Source organism: Castor canadensis, chromosome 13 (genome assembly GCF_047511655.1).
Source record: "Castor canadensis chromosome 13, mCasCan1.hap1v2, whole genome shotgun sequence".
Classification (NCBI taxonomy): domain Eukaryota; kingdom Metazoa; phylum Chordata; class Mammalia; order Rodentia; family Castoridae; genus Castor; species Castor canadensis.
Window position 1 is genome coordinate 70,942,913 of NC_133398.1, and position 26,205 is coordinate 70,969,117.

The 26,205-nt window shown below is 40.5% G+C and overlaps 1 protein-coding gene across 2 annotated transcripts in view; it reads left to right on the plus strand.

The window, feature by feature from the left end:
* Pgm5 (phosphoglucomutase 5) overlaps window positions 1–26,205 on the plus strand; it is a 172,429-nt gene that overhangs the window by 142,784 nt on the left and 3,440 nt on the right. For both annotated transcript variants that reach the window (XM_074051978.1, XM_020158600.2), the window contains exon 10: window positions 250–384. In XM_074051978.1, the coding sequence (XP_073908079.1) occupies window positions 250–384 (135 nt within the window). The remainder of the gene's footprint in view (window positions 1–249; window positions 385–26,205) is intronic.

A 26,205-nucleotide genomic window follows, 5' to 3' on the forward strand; every position in this document is an offset into this window, starting at 1 on the left:
GCCTAACCCCCGCCAACATTAACCACAAAGCAACCGAAATAGAATAAAGAGACAGATAAGATACCTCAAGGAGCTTTTAGGTTTACCACACTGTCCTGCTTGGGTGAGCGTCCAGAAATAATAATAAATTGTTGTGACTCTCATGGATTTTAGGTCACAGAACCATTTTGACTTCCATAGTAAGTATTACTTAATAGTGCCTGTGTATTCATTTGTTCACTGGCCCTTTCTGGATGTTCCTGCTCCCAGGGCCTGAGGATCATTTTCTCGGATGCATCACGGCTCATCTTCCGACTCAGTTCCTCCAGTGGCGTCAGGGCCACCATCAGACTGTATGCGGAGAGCTATGAGCGGGATCCCAGCGGTCATAATCAGGAACCTCAGGTACAGAAGCAGCGTTGTGCTCTTGGCAATGTGTGTCTCCTACTCACTCGTGGAAACTTTAGAGAGCTCCCGTGGACCTGTAGTGGATAGCTTCAGCTGAAGGCAAGCTTAGTATGACTTCAACAAATTTAATTCATTCATTGCAATGTTTGAAAGAGAATAAAAACTGCCCTAGCATCTATAAAGAGTTCAGACCAGCATTAACAAACAACTTACCTCTGCAGTTTCATTGGGGTGATACTCAGAAAAGGCACTTTGGATGGGCAAGTTAAGAAAATTTCAAGTTAAAGCCAAACTCTTCAGACCCTTGATTGTTCTCATGTAAGCTATGAATCTCCAGGGGTTTGGAAGACTGGGTTGGACCATGACCTTTCTTGTATCTCATGAAGTACAGATACAGATACCACTCTGGGCTTCCTCTCCAGGACTGTGGCAATAATCATAAATAGCTCAACCAGAAGCCTCCCCATTCCTATATTTGTTAAAGCTCCATTGGTACCAGAAAGAACCCAGTCTGGTGTCAGGTACATCCTGCTGCACTGTTCGTTGAGCTTGGCTCCTTGGTCTTTGCTTCAATCTGGGTTCTTCCCAGTGAGATACTTCCTTGCACCGATACATCTGCAACACTTCTTTGTGGAAAAGTAGAGAAGTAGAAAAGCTCACTACTTCTCAGTGTAGAGTCACTCACAATTTCCCACTATAATTTGCACTGGATGGAGTAAGACACTAGGAAGGGTTTTCTCTCTTTTGTCAGTAGTTTAGTTCGTTTCTTCATGGGATCTTTCTTTGGAGAATCTCCAAGAACTTTGTAATTACGGTGATTTGGATTCTTATGCCTGATCCTATGACCAAAATACCTGTGTGGAGTAAAATCAGCACAGAGCGGGAAGGAAAGGCCTGAAAACTGTTCTCAGCGTCATCAGGAGGATGTGTAGGCAGAACAGAGGGCCCACATTCAAGGCTTGGCCCTGCATCTCAGGATCATAGGCTCCCATGCAGGAGTTGGACAACACTAATAATTTGTTGGTGAGCACATTTTGCCCAAGATAGTACCAAGTCATGCAAGAACTAGATAGAGTATTACTCCCTCTTTCCGAATAAAACTCCTTCTATGTCCCCTATTAGGAAAGGAGTCCTGAAAGTCCAGAGCTACGTACTGGGTGAGGAATGATATTCCTGGCCTCCCCAGCTCTGACTCACTCTGACTTGAGGCTATTTTTTTTTTCTGCAACATTCTTTTCCCTCTTTGCACAGGGTAAGTGATTATAATACTTGCTTATTTTTATTTACCTTCCTCCCTGGACTAAGCCCAGGCCATTAGGCCAAGTGTGAAAACAACTATACACACAAACAAATCTCTCTCTGCAGTGGCCCACAAAGCAAAGTGGTACTTTTTTGTTTTTTTAAAGGCTTTCTTTGAAGCCAAAAACCTCCCTAAGGCTGCTTTTAGAAGGTTATGTGGGTAAAGAAAACATAAATAGCACTTGCTTTAGGCCCCATGCTGCATATTTTCCACGCTGTTGGTGTAAAGAGTTCACCAGTTTGACTAGCTGAAATCCCTTCATTGATGTTTCTCTCTTTTCTCATCGTTGATACTCTCTTCTTTTCGAATCATGAGTGAGAGTTTTTGTTCCAGACCTGCCTGGGTGGGTTCAGAGTATTTAGTACATGATCTAGATAAACATTTTACACTAAAAGTAGAACTCCTTATTAAAATAGCACATATCATTGACTCAAAATCCTAAGCCCTACTGCATAATACATTTAGGTAAAGATATAAAAATAAAATAAAAATTTAAAAGAAATCTAAACCCCGAAAGGAATGGAGAAGGTATAGTGGGCATATCTGTGTTAATTATTGCCTTGCTCTATGTAGATACTTATCTTGGAGCATTTGGAGGCTTCTTACAAGTATTGTTTACCATTGCCAGCTGCCTGCCTTCAAGAGTGCTGGGAGGAAAAAACTGTGGTTAACTGTTAACAGAGATCAAGGATAAGCCATGCTTCCCAGCATACTGGTGTTAATACTGATCCAGAGCCTAACAGGCAAAGACTAGTCCATGTTGCTTTTTTAACTTGTTCTTATTTGCTGTCCAGCAAGCAGACAAGATTCCCACGCATACCGCACACTCAGGCACCCATTCACTAACTCTTAATCTGCAGAGATTCCATTGATAAGCTTCTTCCACTTCAACAGGTAGTTCTTAATATTTCACCCACCCTAACTCAGTAGCCATCTATATTCTAGTTACTTTGCAAGAGGACAGAGTTCCTTTCAACTGGTTTATCACTATCTGGCTATTTTACTTTGCCCATAGATCATTTCTTTTTCATGTTAAATTCATGTGAACAGAGCATTTACACTGGTTACCTTGTGGAAGTTTTCAACCAGGAAACCTTATGACATAGTGAATGTGTATGGGAATCTCTACCCCACATGTGTCTCAGTTGTGTCATTTTATTAAGTGATTATGCCATTTGTTTTAAGTTACTATCAAGTTATTTCTTACTTACATAAAAATATTGTAAACCGTTCTATCTACATTTACTCATGAGTTGGAGGGAAGTGGAGGAAGGACAAGAGGAGGACATTGAGGGTAAGGCCTTGCCCTCCTTCTGTGTCCTTAGTCTATCAGGAGGAAAAATACCCAAAGGCTGATGGCTGAAAAAGTTTTAAAAGCACAGAATTACTTTAATTTTACTGGCAATAATTAGGCCTTCAATGATCTCTCAAACCAGCTGGTAATAATTTGAAAAAGGGTTGAGCCAAAAGGGTTTTTTAATTCACAGGTAACTAGACACGGTACAATTGTTTCCATCTTCTGTCCTTCCTAACTTATTAGCAGAACTCTAAATTAGCTTTTTATTTGCCTTCCTCCCTTGTCCCTCTGAGCCCATGGGTGGAGTAGCTAATGAGCAATAGAAGATCCAAAAGGAAAAGTTTTGTTGTGGGGTAGAATAATCACTGAGAATCAGCTGGGGGCCTATGAACAGTTGGCTTTGATATTTTTATTGTAGAATATAACCACACCCCGCACCCCATTTCACCCCAGTCCTTGGGAGGAGCCTGATTCTCCTCAACCTGCCTGATGAATTTATGGATTTCTGAGAAGCTGTACCTAGAAGACTCTAAGGACTAATATCGGAGCACCAGGAGTCTGTCCATATTTAATGCATCTGTCAAACCAAAGGCCATCTGCCATTGTATTCTACCTGTTCTTATTATAAATTTATAATCTGGAAATAGAAAGTATACAGCCAATTTGTTTTACATAGGGGAAACATACAAACCAGGACACTTTGGGAAGTGAAAAGGGGTATTATTAATATTTGTGTTGAAACTGTCCCCAATAAACCAGAGATACGGTTAATTTAGTTACATATTTTCCTCCTCTCATAGAACTGCACGTCTCTTTAGGGATGGGATTGCAAGAAAAGGGACTAAACCAGGAGTAAGAGTTATATGAAAGTTCTCAGTCAGACTACACATCAGGACCACCCGGAGAAATTGGTAGACATTTCCGGGCCTGGGCCCACTCTCAGATTCCACTTTAATTGTTCTGAGGTGGGGCTTATAGTTTTACCCAAATGATTCTAATTAGAACAGGACTTCTAAAACTTTAATTACATGCTAGTCACCTGGGAATCTTGTTAAAAACTGGGGGCTAGAGATTCTATATTTCTTTCTTTCAGCCTTCTTTCTTTTTCTCTCCTCCTCCTCCCCTCTACCTTCTACTGCCTTCTTCTTCTTTGTGATGGCGATCAAAGTCACATGCTGGGCAAGTGCTCTGCCCCCAGTCTGATTCTGCATTTCTAACAAGTTGCCAGAAGATAGTGCTGCTGTTCTCAGAGCCAAGGAACCACATTTTATATAGCAAAGAATTAGATGAATTGTGCAGGCCCAGCATCAGGGCCTTGAAGTCTTTAAAACTGTAAAGTAGGCAACACCTATTTCTAGTGCTATCACCATTGGTCTCTGTCCCCTAGACTTTGATTTCCATTGCCTATTTTACTCTACTTGTTTGTCTTACAGGCATCACCACCTCGACATATGAACCCCTGCCAGCCTCCTGCATGCCCTCTTCCCCCAGCAAACCAGTATCCTACTTCATTCAATTGTCTCCATTTCAAAATACAGCAATTTCCAGTCTTCTGATTAGTTCAGCCAAATTCACCCTTGACAGTGTTCTCTCATACTCTACTTCCAATTCCACAGCAGATCCCATCAACGAGACCTTCTAAACACATCTAGAACCTCACACTGTCTCACCACCTCTACCATTTCCACCCAGGGCTAAACCACTGTTGTATCTGAATCACTACAGTAATCTCCCAACTGTATCCTTCTGCCATATTTGCTCATTCCTTGGGCCACTCCACAAGCCCTTTCTCAGCACAGCAACCAGAGTGATGCTTTTAAAACATGTTAGGACACCTCATTGCACCAGTAAGATCCTTTAATTGATCATCTCACTTAGAGAAGAGACAAAACCCTTACTATTTCCTTGAATACCATACTAAAAATGACCCTTCCTCCTTCTGACCTCATCTACCCCCACTCTTCCTGCTTCTCCAGTCCAGTCATTGTTCTGTAAACATGTCACACACTGTGCCTTGTGTGGCATTTGTAATAGCTGTTCCCTCTGCCTAGAATGCTTTTTCCTTCTGATATCTGTATGGCTGTCCCCTCACTTCTCAGTAGGGGATTCCCTGGCCACCATGTATAAAATGGCCCTCACACCCAGGCACTTCTTATCTCTTTTGCCCTGTTTTACTTTTCTCTGTAGCATTTCTCCTCATAACACACACACACACACACACGCTCATTGATTTGATACATGTCTCTAACCAGCATTTTAAGAGGTTAAGATTTTGTCAGTTTTAGTCATTGTATCCCCAGTTGTACATGATTGCATCTGGTAGATTGCGAATGCCCAATGAAGTTTTGCCAAGTTAATGAACTATTAAGTATTGATTATTTTGGAATATCCCAGACCACTTAATGTCACATGAGAAACTGATATATTCTATACTCAGTATGAACCTTAGCACTCCCATTAGGCTTCCTCCTATCATGGAGGGATTGAATACCATTTTGACAATATCTATAATACACTGGATTTTATTCTAGGTATTTCACATACATCTATTTTCTAATTCACCATTCCAGGGCCCATAAAGAAAGATTATATCCTGTTTTATAGGAAAGGAAACTGAGTCAGGAAGCTATTCAGATCCATAGAACAGATGATTTCTAGATTGGAGAGTCAAACTAGGCCTTTCTTAAAGCAACTCTGGTCTCTACACTACTGGCTAAGGTCCAGAGGGGAGACTTCTTCTACCTATACTCAGTCTAAGGCTCCATCAGCTAATTATCTGAGCCTCGGATATCAACTGGATACCCAACAATTCAGTTCAGTTCCATTCAGTCCAGTTCAGTCCAGTTCATTCTGACACTATCTGAAATTAGCTGAGACCTCACAAATAAGGGCTCAGTCCCACAAGACTGTCCCTATTTCCTATGCCAGCTACAAATGAGGTGCTTGGGCTTCTCACATTTCTTCCAGGCTGACTTCAAATTCAGGGGCTCCCATGACCCTCCTTTAGGTTCAATGATTCGCTAGAATGACTCACCAGAACTTAGGAAAGGGCTTTACTTTCTATTGCTGATTATAAAGGACACAGTTCAGGAATAGCCAAATGGAAGAGATGCATGAGGCAAGGTATAGGGGTGTGTGGAGCTCCATGCCTGCTCTGGGCTCCACACCCTCCAAGCACTTTAATGTGTTCACCTACCAGGAAGTTCTCGAAACCTCATTTAGGGGTTTTTATGGAGGTGTCATTAGTCAAGTATGGTTGACCAAATCATTGGCCCTTGGTTCTTGAACTCTTCCTCTTTCCCCTCCTCCTCATCCTCCTTCCCCTCCTCCCCCTCCTCTCCATCTTTCCCCACCTCCCCCTCCTGGAGGTCAGGAGTGGCGCTCAAGTTTCCAACTCTCTAACCACCTAGGTAGGCACCTTTGGTAGCCATGTCCTGAACTGAAGCCTCCACCAAGAGTCACCTCATTAGCATAATGTCAGGTATGGTCAGAATACAAGTAACAAAAAACACCACTCAGGAAGTTCTAAGCCAGGAACTGGCAGAAGGTCTCTGCCAGGACCTGGAGACAAAAAACCCAATGTATTTTTTTTTTTTTATTCCACACGTGTAAAAGTCAGTAAATAATAAGTTTTCTGTCCCTTAATTTGAATTAGCAATGAATCGATTTTAAAACATCATTAAGAGAATGATGTTCTAAATACATACTGGCTATGTTCTATATTAGTAGGGATCTGGAATGATTGGTCAAAAATTTAGATAATGGAATTAGAAATTGAAATAATATTTGTGATGTGCTAGAGCTAGAAATATTATGGAATTCAGAAGTGACATTGGCACTCATTTGGACATTCCATTTTCATGACAAGCTGAAAATTTGTATATATATGTGTCTATATATATATACATGTGTGTGTATAAGTATGTCTGTGTGTGAGAGAGAGAGAGAGAGAGAGAGAGATAACATGATTTTGGAATCATACTAAATAAATGTATACCAAAATATTGTTATATGAAAAGAAAACCTGCATAGGGATGTCTTAATAGTCATATGTGCAAGGAAAACCATGAGGAAATACTTCTTTTTCTCCTTAGAATTAGTCTGTATTGCTGCGATTTGGAACTATGGGGGAAAGCGGGAGTGATACAGAGAGAGTTTAGAAAAGAAACACATGGTGAAAGGTTTGAGCTATAAACTCTATGGCCAAGTTAAGGAACTGGCTCATTTTGTCTGGAAGAGAGGCATGACCTTGAGGTCTTCAGGAATTTAAAAATAATATGAGAAAGATGACCAGCTGTTCTCCGTAGCTAATGAATATGTAATTTGAGGAAATAAACTCAAGCTGAACTGGAAAGGATTCAGACTGACTATTAGGACAATTTCTCAATTGTGAGGACTCTTGCTCTGTTAGGATAGTTGGTTGTGCTTTTCTAGAAGTCTCTATGGCCACATAGATTCAAATAATTTTTAAATATGGGCCAGGGGACAAAGTACTGAACAAGATAATGCCTCAAAGTATTTTTCAACCTTAAAACATTGGTTCTGTGATTATAATTTTTTCAAACACAACAAGGGGATTGGACTTTGATCACATGATAAGGCAAGTGCACACAAGGGAGGTAAGAGGATAGGTAGGTAACTCCCCCCCAAAAAAAGATAGCATTTGATGTCTTCAATGCAAAGGAACTAATGCAGAAACTTGAAAGCAACAGAGGCCAATAGGAGAAGGAGACTAGGAACTACAGAAAAGGTTAGTTCAAGAAGAATCAATTTAGAAAGTAACACATATGTACATGGAAGCAAAACTAGGAATCTCCCTACATAGCTATCCTTACCTCAACTAGCAAAACCCCCTGGTCCTCCTCATTAATGTTTATACTCTCTTTAACAAAATTAGAGACAAGGGCAAAACAGTATCTGCTTGGAAAGCGAGGAGGGTGGGGGGAGATAGTACGGGTTGGGGGGAAAGGGAGGGGAGGGGGGAGTAATGACCCAATTATTGTATGCACATATGAATAAAGGAAATTAAAAAAGGAAAAAAACAAAAAAAGAAAAAAAACAAATACATTCTAGTCAGGTGGATTAGAGTTCCCTCTAGTGGTGTAGATTGGAACTTAGTGTAGTTGTGTTTTTGCAAGATCAAACTTTGCAAAAATAAGCTGGTTTTCTATTCATTGATGAAGGTGAATTACTTCCTTGAAAAAAATGCAGATCAACAGTCCTTTTTCTCACTTAGATATTGAAATCTGGTCTCCCACTTTGCCATTACTAGACATTGCAAACTTCTGCCAAATTCTGATATATGACAAAGTCCCTTGGTTTCAGAATTTGACAGAAGGTTCCCAAGGAATGGTGTCTGTTGCAGACCAGGGTTGTTTAGAGTTTTGAAGATAATATACCTTTTCCCCAGTCAACCATTGTGACCAGAACTCCCTTCAAGGTACTGAGTATGTGACAGCCCTGTCTACTCACAGTGTGTACTGTCTAAGACCTATGGGAAAGGGGGAGACTGCCACTGCAGACCACTCATGTTGATCCTGCTGATGGAGCTCATCTCAAAACCTCTTTTATGGTAGTATATTCAAAAGAGACTCTTATTACAAATTTTGTAACAATACCTTGGCATTGCCAACTTATCCAATAAGACTAGTGGTCTTAAGAACAGATCACTGATTGAACAGCAAAAACTTGTACGTTGATTCTGGCTTTGGGTAAAATTTAGATTAAGTTTTAATCTAAACCTCACAAAATTCTATTTCTTCTTCCTACTTACCCATATGTAATTAAAAATAAAAGCAAAAGTAACTTTAAAAATAAATGTAAGGAAATCTAACAAAAGTTTGATTGTGATGCTGTTCCAATTTTCTAAAATATTGAGTATCAACTTCTGATAATTTCTTACCAAAAAAAATTTTTTTTGGAGGCTCGGCTTTGCTGTGTCTGAAATACATGCTTAACTAGCTCTTGGTTAACCCAGTACTGTTTCTGTCCACATATCACCAAGTCTTTCTGGATCTTGTTTACCCAGCCTGAAAAGAGAGCATGAATGAATTTTGCATTGATCACACAAGTACAGAGCACCATTGGTCACAACTCCTCTTGCCAGATGAATGGGTCTGACAAGCTGTGTCTAGCACAGTCTAGGTTTTCCAGCATCCTCTTTGTTCCACCCGAGTTTCAATGCCTTTCAGCAGAAGGCTCCTCAAGTCTCATAGATTGGTGGTGATCCAGGCTTTCTTTGAAGCAGTGCCTTTCTTTGGTGTAGAGTCAATCATTTGCTTTTCTCATAAACAAGAGTATGTCTTAGCCAATTAAAACTGACAGGAAACCTGTTCACTGGCTATGACTTTCAGAAGAAGCACTGGACTAATATAGGCAATCTGGAGGAGGCCTTGCTGGGCTCCCACACAGTCCAGCTTCATTCACATGGGTAACACAGCATCTGGCTGTCAAGGGAAGGAATGTAGTAGTCTTACTTTGATTAATTTTAACTTTGATGCCCTAGTCCCAGATTGAGAATTCCTATGCAGGATGCAGATAAGGGAGTTCCCCATCCTTTGTTTTTGCCTCCCAGAGATGGCACAAACTCCAAGAGGGCAGCATTTCAGTATCAGAATGCTTAGGTTTAGGGGAGGAGGGAAAACAGTTAAAGACTTCTGAAATTCTGGCTTTATGTTCCTTTTTGGTATCTCATTTCTGAGCATTTCTGTTGGTAGGAATCCTCATGTGAGCTACTGTTTGGTCATCTTGGGCCTGGGTACTCCGAACTTTATGATTTAGGGCTGGAAGTAGATGAGGCTGTGAAGGTTGACTTAAAATGGGGATTCCAACAAATCGACAATTTGTTGTCTCCAACTAATCAGGAGACAACTGCCACTGAAAAGATAGTTGCTACTCACAGTTCCCAAGAGGAGGTATACAGCATGCTCCACCAGGCCGCAGGGGGAGGCATCAGGGACAGCCAGGAGGCAGAAGGGGTGAGTGGGAAACTTAGGCCTTTATTGTAGTTTCTGTGGGAAAAGCTAGGTGAGGCAGGACAAGCAGATTCAGGATTGGTTTTAAGGAACAGAGACTGCCCAATTCTCTGGTACTTCACCGTGGTGTATGTAGGGAGGAATAAGATAGGAAAATTGTGGCCCAAGTGTAAGACTGCTGTGAGAGCTCTGATAATGAACAAGATTGGTTTGCATTTGAAAGATACTCTCCTATAAACTGTTTGCTATTGTAAGAATCAGCTAATCCAGGAAGGCAGTCTCTCCAGTGTCAGCAAGGTCCCAATATGTCAAGACATCAGAATAAACAGTCATGCTTAATGCAGAAAGCAATGATAAAACCACTGTCAAGTTTCCAGGTGGCTAAAATTTGGGGGAGGGAGGGAAACCCCAATATGATTTTGTTTTTTCAAATACTATCAGTGCTATATTGCTAGCCTCTGGGCAAAGGTTGGGCTTTGGAATTAGATGTCTTTGGTTTTGTGCTCTGTTTTTGCCATTTCCCAGTTCTTAACTTGTCTAAACTTCCATTATTCTATCAGTCAAATGGAGATAGAACTATCTTTTATTTTATTGCTAGTTGTAATGATTAAGTCAGATTATTCATGTAATGAGTTTTGCTCAATGCCTGGCTCATGAACATAAATGTTTAATGAATGTTAGATCTCATTAGTATTATTGTTTCTGACCTTAATTTTATTAATAAAAATGTAAACCATTTCCTGTTCACTCAAGGATAAAAGTTTCTCAGATTAGCCAGCAATTTGTTTTCAAATGAAATTAACTTGTCTTTTCTTCTCCCATTAACATCTAACTAGAACTATGGAAGGCTCCCCAACAGAACTGACAGCTTCTAAAAACCTGGGTCTTACAAGGCAGCTGCCAGAGCCCTTATGCTCTGGCAATCTAGATATACCTTACTGTGCTGAAAGATTCAAAATGAACTTGATTCTCAACCTGTCTTTTCATTCTGCCCTCTTCCCACTGCTCTCGTTCTTTAGGGCCCTTATATCCATGGAGTACATGTAACAAATTCTCTGCCTTCCTGGCTTGGAGCAAGATATACTGAGTTGAACCCATTCAATTATCCCATTTTACCCATGATAATGTGCTATTTTAGGTTGTTCCAATCTCATATACCAGAGAATCTTTATTTAAACACTAAAGTGGTTATGAGATGAAGGGTGGGTTCATTGAACAAAGGTTTCTGAAGTTTCTGCTGGTGGTCAAAATCATGTGCTTAGAAGCTTCAAAGTGAACATGAAAATAGGTCCCTTGGAGGAGTTGGCAAACTTTTTCTTTAACGTCCAAATAGTAAGTAGAGTAAGCTTTGCTACCTGTATTAGTTTGCTAATACAAACAAAGCACTACAGCCTGAATGGTTTAAACAACAGAAATGTATTATTTCATAGGATCTAGATAGAAGTCCAAGATCAAGGTGTCAAAGGGTCGTTTCCTCTAAGGGCCATGAGGAAAGGATCTGTTCCAGGCATCTCTCCTTGGTTTATACATGGCTATCTTCTCTTCTGTGTCTTCATAATGTCTTCCATCTATGTGTGTTTCTAGGTTCAAATTTCTCCTTTTTGTAAGAACACTAAATGAATAAATCAGCTTTCCATCTCTGTGACAAAATACAAATTTATAAGGAGCGAAGATTTGCTTAGGCTCACAGTTTCAAAGATTTTGGTCCTGTGGTTGGTTGCCCCCATTGCTTTTGAGCTTGTGCCAAGGCAACACATCATGGCAGGGAGTAAGTGACAGAGCAAAGCTGTTCAACTCATGGTGGCCAGAAAGCAAATAAAGATAGGAGATGGGGCTGGGGTCCCAGTATTCCCTTGAAGGGCATGCCTTTAGTGATATAATTTCCTCCCACTAGAACCTGCCTCCTAAAGGCTCTACACCTTCCAGTAATACCAACAACAATACAGGCTAGAGACCAAACCAAAGCACATGGGCCACTGGGGGACATTTCAGAACTAAACTATAGCAGAAGTCATATGGGATTAGGGACCTCCTTAATAGTCTTCTTTTAACTTGACTACATTTGTAAAGACCCTGTCTCCAAATAGGGTCATATTCTGAGGTATTAGCAGTTAGGAGTTCAACATAAAAATGTTGATGAGGGGTTGGGGAACAAAGTTTAATTCATAACGTTATGCAGATGGTCTGGGGTGCAAATTCTCCACTGCTGTCATAGCACAAAAGCAGCAGATAATACATGAACAAATTAGTGAGGCTATTGTCCAATAAAACTGTATTTGTAGGAACTGAAATTTAAATTTCAGATAATTTTAATATGTCACAGAATCTTCTGATATAAAAAAAATTATTAAAAATCCTTCATAGGCTGTACCCAAACCAAGTGGAGACCTGAATTTGACCCAAACACTATAATATGTTCACCCTTGCATTATGAATTTCTGACCCATTCTGCACAATTTCTATTTATACTCAGTGATAGATGCATAAACAATGAGTTTGGCTAAGCAGTTTATTCTGTCAAATGTTAAAATTATGTCTGTATTTGTGTAATTGTGTAGATGAATTTCAAAGTTTTACCAAAAACATATCAAATATCTCTGAAAATCTCCAAGTTAGCCTTCTGAGATTGAACTCCCCAGCTTTTGTTCCCAACCAAACATGAAAGAAAAGTGTCTTAAATTATATTTGTGCTCATGAAATTAAATCCTTTTTTCAGATGTTTGGTTTCTTGTTGGAGGATTTCTGTTTTCTACTTAAAGGAGTTACTTACCAATGCTGTTCAGCTGAGCAACACTGTACTTATGTCACGAGGAATGGGGTAAAGGGGACAAAAAAGAAAAGTATGAATGTGGGAAGCAAATAACAGAGCCCTGAGCTGGGGTGTTCAGGCTGGGTGGGGCGTCCAGGAGTGCATGAGAAGGTACTATTACTGCTTTTCAGATGCCTTAACAGTGACCCTCAAATCCACTTACCAAGGAAGTCCCACAACCCCTATGCAGCAACAAGCCTGTTGTTACTCTGGTCTTTATTTGCTTTTAGCTACATCCTCAGGAGTTAGCTAAGATGGTCAGTGGTGGTCCCAAACCACAACGCTGCTTTGAGGAGATAGTAGCAAGACTCCCAGCTGCACATTCAGGCTGTGCTTGACTACGTGCAGATTTCTATACTGGCAAATCATGCTGCTGACTCCAGCTCATGTTTCATACAACGTTCCTCAGAACTTGCAGTTATTATGAATTCACTTTCCTTTTAACGGAGAACACTTGAGGGAATGTTATAAAGCAAGAATGTTCTGTCCTGCTCTAGCACTACTTTGAACTCTTGCAGAGGGTCATTCTTAGACCAGCATCAGCATCAGCAGATTGCTTTTGGAAATGCAGAACCTCATTTTAACAAGCTCTGTTGGTGATTTTTGTGCACATTAACATTTAGAAGGCTTCTATAGATGACTGTTGGGATTGTTATTTCCACCTCTGCTTAGCAGGATGGCTTTCCTTTCAGACCAATCTTCTAATGTGAAATGAACTAGGATGCAGTTATAGGGATAGCTAGTCTCTATGGTTCCCTCCCACTCCTGGAAAATTACCAGAAGTGTAGAAAATCACCCAGAAAAGTGTTCCCAAGACCCTTGAAGACCTATTCCAGCTTTTCAAGTCAATTAACAAAAAGGAAAACAAGAAAACCAGTTTCCCCTTGCATCTCCATAGTAACCCTACCACAGTATCACTCAGCAGCATGAGACTGTTTTCTTCACACAACTATCTTAGTGGAGCTGAGAGATTTAAAATAACCCCTGGATGAAGTGAAGAAAGTTCTAACTTTATTTTTCCAGGACTAAATTTGTAGATAGACAGTCTAGCACAACCTTAACGACTAGGAAAGGTCAATTATTTATAACCCTTAAGGTTATGTAGCCTAGTTTGAAAGGCCAAGAACATGAAAACATGTTCCTATGACAAAACCATACTCCTATAATGTAACCATCAATTCCACAAATGTCTTTTTATTTCAACGAAGAAACCCTCTTCCTGTCAGGGCTTGTTTCCATCTTTTTGGTACTTGGTACTGATGACTGTCCTTGTTGAGCTGCCTCCTTCATGAGCCTCAGGCAGAAGTTGTTTCTTTTCACTTTGCTTCTGCAGCTCAGTCCTGCTCAATGTGTGTCCTTGTACTCCTTTAGAAACTGATACACGCTTAAGGAATGTGTTTCAAGTTCTGTGATGTCTGTTCCCTCTGTTTTCAGCATTGTCTTGTCCAACTACAATCTGATTGTATTTCCTCTAAGTGGATATGGAGACCTGTGCACACAAACAGAAAGCGAGGCCAGTTTTACTAGGCCAAGTGTCTCACTGATGCAGAGCAGTGTCACCTCTGATTTAAGAGGTGTAGAGTGGCTTTCACTCAAAGAACCAAGGACTCTGGCATTCTCCATCTCTTTTTATCTAGCTTCCATCAGAAAAGATAATGTGAACTTCATTTTCTGGGGAAATGAGCAGAAGCCAGAGAGGCTGTTGTCTATCTACCAAAAGGTCAGCCTGTTGAGAGTAGAATTCAGGTCACTTCCACCTACTGTTGTAGCAAGCCACACTTCCTGCTCCATCAACAATAACCACAGCTGTGTTCGTCAGCATCTATCATAGGCTAGCCTGTATATGGGCCAGGCACTGATGTGGATGCTTTGGCTGTCACATCTGGTTCTCACCACAATCCAATGCTACAGGTACTGTGTTATCCATCTGTGTTTTACACACGTGAAAACTCTGACCCTGAAAACTTGAAATACCTACGGTTTCTAAATAGTACCTGTGGTATTTCAACCTAGAATCTGTGGTGTTAACTAGGGTGCTATGCCACGGCCAGCTCCATAAGGAGATGCTCACCCACCTATGGAAAATAAATTGGAGTATCTTTAGTCTGGCATATAGTTAATGAAACCCAACCCAGCCACTAAGAATACTAGTAGATGTAACCTTTAAGCCCCACAATTCGGGATGAGCAGAAAGTCAGGTCTCTCTTTCAGACCTCCTCCTTCCTTTTGCCATCAAATCCCTTGTCTTCCTTAGAAGGCTGTATCCTCTGGAAGCTGAAGAATGCTACGTGTAACTGGTTTCATCAAGCAGTTGTGCAGATTGCTCAGCTCTTAACCAGAGAAGCAGAATCACCAGCATGGGGACAGGGAGTGCTCCCCATGGGTCAGCCTCAAAAAATAGATGGTGGTGCTGGTTCTTTCCCATTTGGCCAGTAAAGGACCTGCCTAGGCCTTGGTAGTTCCTCAAGGTGGGAAGAGAAAAAAGCCCATTCTCTTAGGGAGTTTTCTCTGCCAACATGGGCCTGGGCATGCAGCTTCCCTTTCTCAGCAGCTTACAAGGCTTCAGTGTGCCTGGGTGGTGGGGTTGGAGGGTGGTCAAGGGGACTGGACTGCAGGGGAACAGATTCTGAACTGCAGTTCTGTGCCTGAATCATGATCAGTTCAGTCCAAGCTGAGTGTTTGCATTGCAAGGAGCAGAGGCTGGAAGGATCTCAGCTGCTTTCCTCCACATTCTGAGTTTCTTATACAATCTGCCAACCCTTCCCAGTGGCTTTCAAGCTCCTCACAGTGAAAATCTCTATGTCAGAAAAATAAAAATTAAATTAGAGTGTGATTTTTGGATAAGTAACTATCAGGTGAAAATCCATACTTATTAATATTGAAATCACTTCATGACTTCTGCTCTTTACTGCTTGGTCAGTGATAGCAAAAAAGTCTAGACTAGGGCAAGTTTAACACCATAGAGCATCATGGGAATTTGGGGGACACTGAGTTCTCCTCAATCATTGCCTTGTTCATATATTGCTTCAGGGTTGCCAGGTTATCTTTTTCTTATTGCCAATTACTTGAATTTTCATATAAAATTATATTTTTAAATATTGGCAGGAAAATGATTACAAATCAAAACAAATTCTGTTTGAAGGACTTCTAGTTTCTAGAAACAGTAGACTAGGAAATCTGAACTAACCCTCTTTCTGAAAAGAAAAAATAAAAATAAACTTGGTGTGGTGGTACACACTTGCAATCCTAGAACTCAAGAGGCTGAGTTAGGAGCATCAAAAGTTTGAGGTCAGCCTAGACTACATAGTGAGTTTCAGGATAATCTGAGCTGTGAGATTCTGTCTCAAAAACAAATAAAAATAAAAAATAAAAAACACATGTTTAAAAATTGCAAGAAATATATAAAAGCATCTTTTTAGAAGTGTCCGTGACCTGCTGACCTTGTAAAATAGTAACAAGAACAAGGAAGATGGAGCTTGAGAAATGAACCTGAACTCTGTATATCCTAACACATTTACCTACCTAGGAGAAGTGCTATAAAACCAGGTGCTTTGGTGAACTACTTAGGATGTAGGTAACAGACATTAAGTCAAGTGGAGTACTTGCTCTATTACAGCTTGGCTCTGCTACCAAAAGAATTAACCAAAGAGGTAGAGCTGTGTGGCAGAGTCATCCTAGCATGGCAACCCCTGTTCCAGATTGTAAACTCAAGGGGAACTGTTCCAAAGGTAGGGTACAGACTACTAACCAAAGTGTTATAAATCCATGAACTACTAGCTCTGAACTTCTTATTAGTTCTCCCTGAAGTCTCATAGAAAGAAATAAAAGAAGTTAGCTAACAATATCCTAGTTATCAAGGTATTTCTATGAGTAATTTTCCATACAAAATGGCCAGCAACCAATAAAAGGTTACAATGAACTTGATGAGACAAAGTATCATGTACCAGAATCAACAGAAATAATATACAACTGGAATAGATTCACAGATTTATTCAATACAATCTATAAAACAGTTATTTTCACTTTGTTAATGGAACTCAAACACCAGCAAATAAATGGAAGCAATAAAAAGATATCAAGATGCTGAATTTAAAGAAGTGAAAAGGATAGGAGAAATTAAGAAGATAGTAATAGGCTTAGCAGCAAATGAAGAAAGTATTGTTGAGCTTAAAACATGTCAGAAGAAACTAGATACATGCAACTGGAGAGAGAAAAAGTGGAAAACATAATAGAGGAAAAGAGGCAAGAAGGATACCTAAGAAGTTCTAACATAATTTAATAGTCTCAAAAGAAGAGGAAACAGTGGGGTTCAGGGAAAACTTGAAAAGATAATAACTGAGGATTTCCCAGAACTGACAAAGGAGATCAGCCCATTGGTTGGTTCTAGAAGGCCAAGCAGGAAATATAAAAATAAACTCACATCTAAATTCATCAGATAAAGTCATAGAAAATCAAAGAAGCATTAGTTTGATTGTCCAAAATTTTTTCAACTGCAGCACTGAAAATTAGAAGATTGAAATAAAAATCACTTACAGTCTAGAATTCTCTAATTAGTGAAACTGTTCTTGTAAAATGAAAGCAAAATAAAGATATTTTCAGACAACAGAAACTGAGAGAATAGTCTCCCAGTAGACCTACACAAAAGAAAATTTTAAGAATAGTCTTTAGGAAAATTACCCCAGATGGATATTGGAATAAAATGCACCAAGAAATAAAAACAAAGAAATGTTAAAAAGGAAAATTAATTTCAATGAACTTTGGCTACATAAAGCATTAGTTTTATTATTGTTTTGTTGGGACTAGGCTTTGAACTCAGAGCTTCTCACTTGCCAAAGAGGTACTCTATCACTTGAGCCACACTTCCAGCCCTACATTAGTAGCCAGGTGCCAGTGGCGCATGCCTGTAATCCTAGCTATTCAGGAGGCAGAGGTCAGGAGGATTACAGTTCAAAGCCAGCCTGGGCAAATAGTTCCATGAGATTCTATCTAAAAAAAAAAAAAAAATCACAAAAAAGGGCTGGTGGAGTGGCTCAAAGTGTAGACCATGAGCTCAAGCCCCAGTACTGCAAAAAGTAAAGAAATTAGTAATAGGATCTTGTGGTGCTGAAATTATGTATCATATTAATATTATAGATAACTAATATGATAGACAGTAAACACAAGAACTATAAGCATTTGAAGAATAATCGTACATAAGGTAGGAGGCTTATGTATGATTATACATTTCTTGCATATCTTGGAGGAAAGTAAAGGTCTACATAAATATTAGACTTTGGTAGGTCTAAGTTTTATGTTGTAATTTCTTAGGTCACCATTGAAAGATAGAAGAAAATGGTGTAAACTCCTGAGAGAGGCAAATATAGAACAACTTAAAAAGCATCAATCCAAGAGAAGAAAGAAAAATAAGTAGATCAAATAAAAAGCATGTAAGATGATAGATTTAGATTCAAATATTATGATTATTATTTTATTAGCATGTATCAGTAAGCTAAGTGCTCCAGGGGAAAAGACAAAGTCTGGATTTTAAGAAACAGCAAATGTAAGCTCAGTCGTAGACACATCTCAAGCAAAAACAAAACAAAACAATGTTTCCCGACCAGAGTTTGAGAGTTTAAAATGAGAAAAACAAAAATAAAAATATGGTTTTATTCATTTCAGGTAAGGTATACTTCAAAGTCAAAAATAAAAATATGGTTTTATTCATTTCAGGTAAGGTATACTTCAAAGTCAAAAGCATTGCTAAAGATATAGAGAGTTCTTCAAAATTCACCCAGAACATAATTTTAATTTTACAAAGCAAAAATCCAACAAAGATACAGGAAGAAAGAAATTCTCAGTAATCCTGGAATATTTTAACACTCCCTTCCGTAATTATTAGAGTAAGCAGAAGCAACAATTTGAATCAATATAGAATATTTAAAGAACATAGTTAACATACTCAATTTAATAGACATATGTAGATGCTACAGCAACCAACACCAGCATAAATTATTTTCATACTACAGACACAGGTATAAAAATTAACTGTAGAGTAAGGAATGGAAGACTAAAGGGAACTATCACAAAAGCAATGAGGTTAGAATGTGAAATAAGCAAACACAAAAAAGCATTTGATAAAATGCAACATTTATTCATGGTAAAAAATTCTTCCAAAAGAAATAGATGAGAAACCCTTTAATCTCATAGGGTGTTGCTAACAAAAAATCTTGGAGGTAGCCAATATGTGTGAACTGCATTTCTGCTAACAAAAGAGAACAATTTGAAGGGCTTGTTTAAAACTCAGGCTATGTTTTCAGAAGTACAAGCATCAGTTTTATATATAACTCAAGTATTGTTAAATTTTATACACTTCCCTATGGCTATTCTAGTTCACAGTTCTTAAAAGGGTAGTTTTCAGGTATGGGGACATGGCTCAAGTGGTAGAGCACCTGACTAACAAGTGTGAGGCCCCAAATTCAAACCCAGTACCATCAGAAAAAAAAAAAATAGCTGGCCGTAGTGATTTGAACCTGTAATTCCATCACTTGGGAGGAGCTGGCAGGAAGAACATGAGTTCAAGGCCATCCTGGGCTGCACAGCAAACCTGTCTTATAGACTCTTGCGAACTCTTTGCCCTGCCTGGCTTCAAACCTTGATCTTCCTGATCTCTGCCTCCTGGGAAGCTAGGATTATAGACATGAGCCACCCATGCCTGACCTGAAGCAGTAACCTTTTATAGCAAAAGCCTTAAGACATTTTTCTTTTTGCTTTCAGAAAGCGAAAACTTTCCTCTCTGTTCCCCCCTCCATATAAGGGCCATTTAGTAGTAAGATACAATCCAACTTTACAGTGAAAAATCATAGCACGGGGTGGGTTCGAAGCTCAACTTCATGACTTTCAGCAAGTTAATGCTGTGCCTCTAGCTTCAGTTTCCTCAAAAAATCTCAGCTTTCTAGGAAATGTGTCCCTTGATACATGAATTGGAATAGTGCATGGCACACCAGGGATACTCAGTGTCCACAATTAAAAATTGCTAAAGAACAGTGAAAACTTCAGAAACCAAGTTACAAACTACAGATGAGCCCAAGAGACGACATTTCCTCTTCACAAGACTTTTGCAAGCCAATAAATTAATTTTCTCTCTTGCAATGGAGCCAGTTGTGTTGCTTGTGACTTTAGCCCAGCCAGGAAACATGATATTTTCTGGCCTCCAATTTGGCTTAGGCAAGAGTGAGGATGTATTTGATATCCATGAGTCTGTGCTGCCTATTTGCATATTTATTGGAGTGAGGCAACCTGGCAGTCTTTGGTGTCAGAACCCTGAATACAGGGTTAGTAAGCTGCTAAGGGCCAAGCTGTTTATACAACTGCTTGCCTGGGAACCACTGTGTGAACTTATTTCTGAAAGCTGTTGTCAGCTGTGGAATGTGTTGAGGGAGGACCCCCCTCCATGTGATGATATGAGAAAGAGATCCCTTCTTCTATGCTAAATAATGCTAATTTGCAAGAACAGCTCTGAACTGTGACTTGGTAGCATCATAAGGACAGACAGGGTGTGGCCTTCAGATCTGGATTTTAATTGCTAGCCCATAAGGAGAAGAGCCAACCAAACAGATTCAATATCTGGGAGTTGCCCTGATGCCTGAAAGTAATCAGGAAAGGAAGACATCATGATATAAAACTGGCCAGGAATATTTAATGATAATACTATTAATACCTCTCGTTAAATGAGTGTTTACTATGTGACGGGCACTTCACTAAGTGCTTCATATATATTATCATTTCATGTTTACAACAGTTCTGTGACATCGGAACTACTATCTGTATCCCAACCCCAAGCATAAGGCATAAAGAGATTAAGAACTCTATTTAGTGCTAGAGATGGAACTAAACCCTGCCCTCCGGATTCATGCATTCAACTAACATACTACAGAACCTTCCACATCGTTTCTTCCTTATCACTTTCCTTACCTAAAGAACAGTGTAGAGCACTGTGTAGATTGTGTGCCTTTTGCTCTATTCGTTAGCCATTCTTGTGTAACAAACTACCTCAAAACTTAGTGGAACACAAAAACAGTTTTAGCATGCTAATGGATCCTGTGGGCCAAGGATTTAGACATGGCTCTGTGGGATGTCTTGCCCCACCCTGCTCCGTGATGTTTGGGTCTGATGGGAAAACTACAAAAATGGAGAGTGACACAAATGGTTAGAGCTGGAATCCTCTGGAAGTTTGGCAGTACCAGGGTTTGAGCTCAGGGCATTGTGCCTGTGAGGCAGACACTTTACCACTTGAGCCACACCTCCAGCCCTGGAAGTTTCTTCATACCTGCACCTAATGTCTAAGAAGAGCAGCATAGTTAGCTGCTTAGGGCTTGATGGGGAAGTTTCAGGGCCTTCTTTCTCTCAGTCTCAGAAGTCACATAACTTCCACTGAACTCAACTGGTTGATATTCACAAGCCCGTCAAGCTTCTAGAGAAGAGGGAAGAGACCCCACCTCTGTCTCTCTCTTTCTTTTAAACTGGGGTTTGAATTCAGGGCTTTGTACTTCCTAGGAAGGCACTCTACCTTCCTAGGAATGGAATGCCTCCCATCCTTTCTGCTCTGCTTATTTTTGGAGATAGTTTAGAGCACTGTGTAGGTTGTGTACCTTTTGCTCTAGTCTCACTTTTTGCCCAGGCTAGCCTAGACTATGACCCTCCTATTTTAAGCTTCCCACCATAGCTGAGATGGCAGGTGGTTTTTGTCCAGGCCGACCTGGAACTGGGATCCTTCCAAGCTCAGCCTCCCAAATAGCTAAGATTACAGATATGAGCCACTGATACCCATTTGAGGCCTTACCTCTTAATGGGAGGAATTCCAAACAATTTACAGCCATGTTTTAAAACTGCCACACTGTTCTTATCCTCTTATTTGGTGTATTAGTCAGCTTTACAGCTCTATAATGAAATACCTGAAATAATTAACTTATAAAGAGAAAAGGTTTATTTTGGCTCACAGTGTTGGAAGGTCCATGATTGGGTGGGCCCATTGCTTTTGGTGGACGTGCTAGATGGCAATGATAGAACAAACTGCTCACCTTATGACAAGGAAGCAAAAAAGGAAGAGAAGAAGAAGGAACTGGGATTCTCCAGTCCCTTTCAATTCATGTCCACAATGACCTAAGAACCTCTCACAAGGCTCCAACTCCCAAATGTTCCACCATCTCCCTATAGTGCCCCCTGGGACCACACCATTAACACATGGACCTTTGGAGACATTTAACATATACACTCTAACAATTGGCTTCAGAATATCCAGCATAATAAAAATATCCTCATGTCTAAAAGCAAAAGTCTATGAGATATAAGACATAGTCTCTCTCTTCATTTGAAAATGTTTTGAAAGGCAGTTGCACTCACCACTGTGCCACCAACACACACAGAAAAATGCTTTTGACATGGCATTTCCTACTTTGTATGGGTGAACAGTGTTGCCATTGGTCAGGATGAGTTAAGTCATGTCATGAAAACCAGCAGCCCTAAAATCTCAGTAGCCAGGGACTAGGGATTTAGCTGAAGAGCAGAGTGTATACTTAGCATATGGAAAGCTCTGCATTCAATCTCAGCACCAAAACCAAAATTAATTAAAATTTTTAAAAACCCACATGATATATGTAGGTGGGTTCCTCCATGTTTTTGTTACTCCAGGGTCCAGGACCATGGGACAGGCATCTGGAACATTGCCAGTCACTGTGCAAAGGGAGAACTTTGGTTGAAAATGACCACATCTCCCCGACTGCTACACCACTGACCAGAAATAGCCCCAGGACACTACCTGTTCAAGAAAGGGGTGGGGGAGGAAAACTAGACATTGGTACGTGACACTAATGACTGCCACAGAGATTGAATAATGCCATGCACTTATTATTTTGAATAGTTTTTCTGAACCTAGACCAACAAGGGCTTGGGAAATAAATACTTGCAACTCACGTGTCAGAGAGTAGTTTGGGTAAATGTCAATTAGTATGAATGTGCTCAGATTCTGTTACACAAAGTGAATTAAACATTCCAATAGACAGAATACATTTGAGGAAATATGGTGAAACTGGCTGGAGCCAAGCTTGGTTTTATGGTCCTGAAATGTACCTGAAGAAAACCCGTGGCCAGCTATAAGAATCACTGATACTCAGGGATACCCCACCATCCTGGCACAGGTTTACATATTGGGTCCTGAGCTGCATAGTTGATTCTTCATTATTATAATGGAATATCTGAGACAGCTTATTTATGAAAACAGAGGTTTGTTTACCTCAGAGTAGAAAGCTGAACAGCCAAGATCAGAAAGCCCCATTGGTTTGCCCTCTTGTGAGAGCCCAACAGAAAAAACCATTGTGACAGTGAGGGATCACATCACCAGAAAGGAAGCCAGAGAGGCTGGTGTTCCACAATCTCTTCTAGGCCATATCCCAATTGATCGAAGAACCTCGCACTAGGTTACATTCCTTAAAAGCCCACCATCTCCCAACATCACCACCTGGGAACCATGGGGGACAAATTCAAACCATATCTAAAACGAGCATTCTTCCAGTTGGGGAGGACTAAGAGCTGGTTATAGGTCACCTTGAAGCTCAGATGCTTCAAGATATATGAAGCATCATGGGGGATATATGCCCCCCCATGAAGCCACTTTCAGGAGCAGCCCTGGGGGTGGGCACCTCCATATCACTGATATACCTAACACTCACCACACTGCTACAGAAGCCTGCTTCCCATGAAGAGGCCAGGGTGACAGCAATGCATGGTCCCCATGGCAAACCCTGGGGATAAGAAACCTGAAGGGAAAGGGGTAACAGCATATGACAGTAAAAAATGTTGATTTGAACTGGAGAGCTTTCTAAAGGCGCTCATTTGACACTTGAATATATATGTGTATATATATTATATATATATACTGATTTTTAATCTTATTTAAAACAAGAGATCTGAGAGTGTACTGAGTAGCAATTAGACTACCAGTTTGCATATCCTGAGCTAGCCTTATGCGTTGCAATGAAGATGTTCAAGTGTTCAAACCACTAGTTTGTCTGAAAATAGCAAATGCTTATGCAGCGACCTTGTGTGCCAGGGACTATTTTGTTTCCTATTCACCAGCTCATTTAGTCCTCACACCTGCTCTCTGAGGTAAGGGCTCCCTATTCCAACTGACCAAAATGAATGCTTCGAGAGGTTAAGTAATTTACCCAGATTGCATGGCTCATGAGGGATAGAGCCAGGCTTTGATCCCAGGCAGTTTGGCACCAGAATCCATACATGTAACCCCTTTCCTATTCTGCCTGTCCTAGGCTAAAGAGCACATGCTTAGCAAGAGTGGTTTCCAAATCTGGCTGTGCCTGAAGATCACCTTGAGAGCTTGTCAGAGCCCCACAATCCCTTCTGGGTTCATAGGATCATGAATATTCCATGTCTGTGGCTATTCCATCTCTGAGCCCACAGCCAGTATCCTCAGCTGGTCCTTGGCTAGCAGACTACTGAGCAATCTTTGGGAGACATGTTGATGCCTTTACTTCATCTTTAAGGAAGAAGACCTCCTGGATCCACAAGCAGAAAGCCAAGCTCAGCAGCATCATTGTTATAACCATAGGAACCCAGATTTTTTTAAATGACCCTAAGGACTGATAACCTAGATCTTGACTTTAGAAGTCTTCTAGGGACCAAAGAAAGAGCAGGCAACAGAGAGGGGCCTCTGAGTAACACAAACTGGAGAGACCATAGTCCTTTTACTTTTTTAACTTCTGTTTTCAATTTTGCAGTTCTGGTTCTGCTAACAATTTTGCTCATTTCTCATTAAACTGCAAGAATATTCCACATGACAGAATCTTTTGAAGTGTGCTGTGGATATACCCAGTGAAGAAAAATGTGAAGTCATGATAGGGACATTTGGGGGGACATGGGGTTTTGAACCAATTAGTAATTCCCCATCCTTTCACATTGTTCTTGGTGGAAGAAGGAATGAGATGGTGGGCACAGAAAGAAGAAGAGAGAGAGAGGAGAACAGTGACCAGGGAAGCATTTCTGTGAGATTTCAAATGGGAATGCTTGCACTTTGTTTCATCCTTGAGCATCAGGATGCTGAGAGGGTACAGAGCTTCTGCCTAACACCTTCCTGCTGTGCCCACAGAGGCTGACCAGTGAGTTTGTCTGCTTCCTGCTTCAATGCCCTCAGGTGATGTTTGTGTGTGAAGCCAAATGAAGCTCATATTTGAAGAAATGTGAAAGTTGGCTTCAGGACTCTTCTATTTTCCTTTTGATTTGCAACCTCATTGCCACTCCTCACCTCCTAAAGACCCGAATCAATTGCAAAAGTGGAGACTGGTGGAAAAGGAGGTGGAGCCTGCCTGGCCAAAGTGGTTTCTGTCAGGTGGGACACTGCAGTCCCCAAATGCTACCTAATTTTTGCTGTGATGAACCACTTTAGGACTATTTCATCCACTTCTGTTTGGAAAGGCTTTTCCCCTCAAAAGAGAGTTTTTGTGGCAGCCTTTTATTTTATTGAGAAGATAGATTGATTCTCTCAGCATTGGACTCTGAATTCTAATTTATCCATAGGCATTTTTCATTTGCCAGTTTTGGTTAATTTGGGTCCCGTTTTTGGATCAAAATAGTTTTATAACATGAAAAATAGATTAAAGTTGGCTGAGCATGGTGGAGGGTGCCTGTAATCCCAGATATTTGGGAAGCAGAGACAAGAGGATTGGTTTGAGGCCAGTCCAGGCAAAAATGAATGAGATCCTGTCTCAAAAACAAACCACGCATGGTGTCACACGACTGTAATCCCAGCCATTTGAGAGGTGGAAGTAGATGGATCATAGTCTGAGGCCAGACAGAGCAAAGTGTGAAACCCTATCTGAAAAACAAATTAAAAGCAAAAGGACTGGCATATGGCTGAAGTGGTGGGGCCCTTGAGTTCAATGCCCAGTACTTTAAAAAGAAAAACAAGGGAAGGGGGGCATTAACGTTTGAATTGAGCTCATATATTATGATAGAGATTAATTAACAGGTCAGCAGTGTTTAGCATTTTTTCAGCTAATTTTTATTAGCAAAAATGTATTTGATTTAGTTTTCAGTGATAGTTTCTCTTCTACATGCTTCCCAAATGATGTGAAAGACTTGGTGGTCTTTGCCCTCCAGGGTCTGTGCTCCAGCCTAGAGGGCAAGTACTGCCAATGAGGGGAAATACCCAGGATGAGGAGGCTGGGGGGACAGAGTGTTTGTGAAAGCAGGGGAGCCAGGGCTTCTGGTTTGCCAAGAGAAGCTTGCCATTGCTTTGGGCCCAAGGTGAAGCAGAATACGATCAGGGCAAGGAACACGTGTTTGGCTCGTTAACGCAGAAGGAATTAGGAGAAGTTACTAACGGCATATCTGTCTTGATCATTGCAGTTCCAACATAAGACATGTAAATGTATATGCATTTTCCAACATT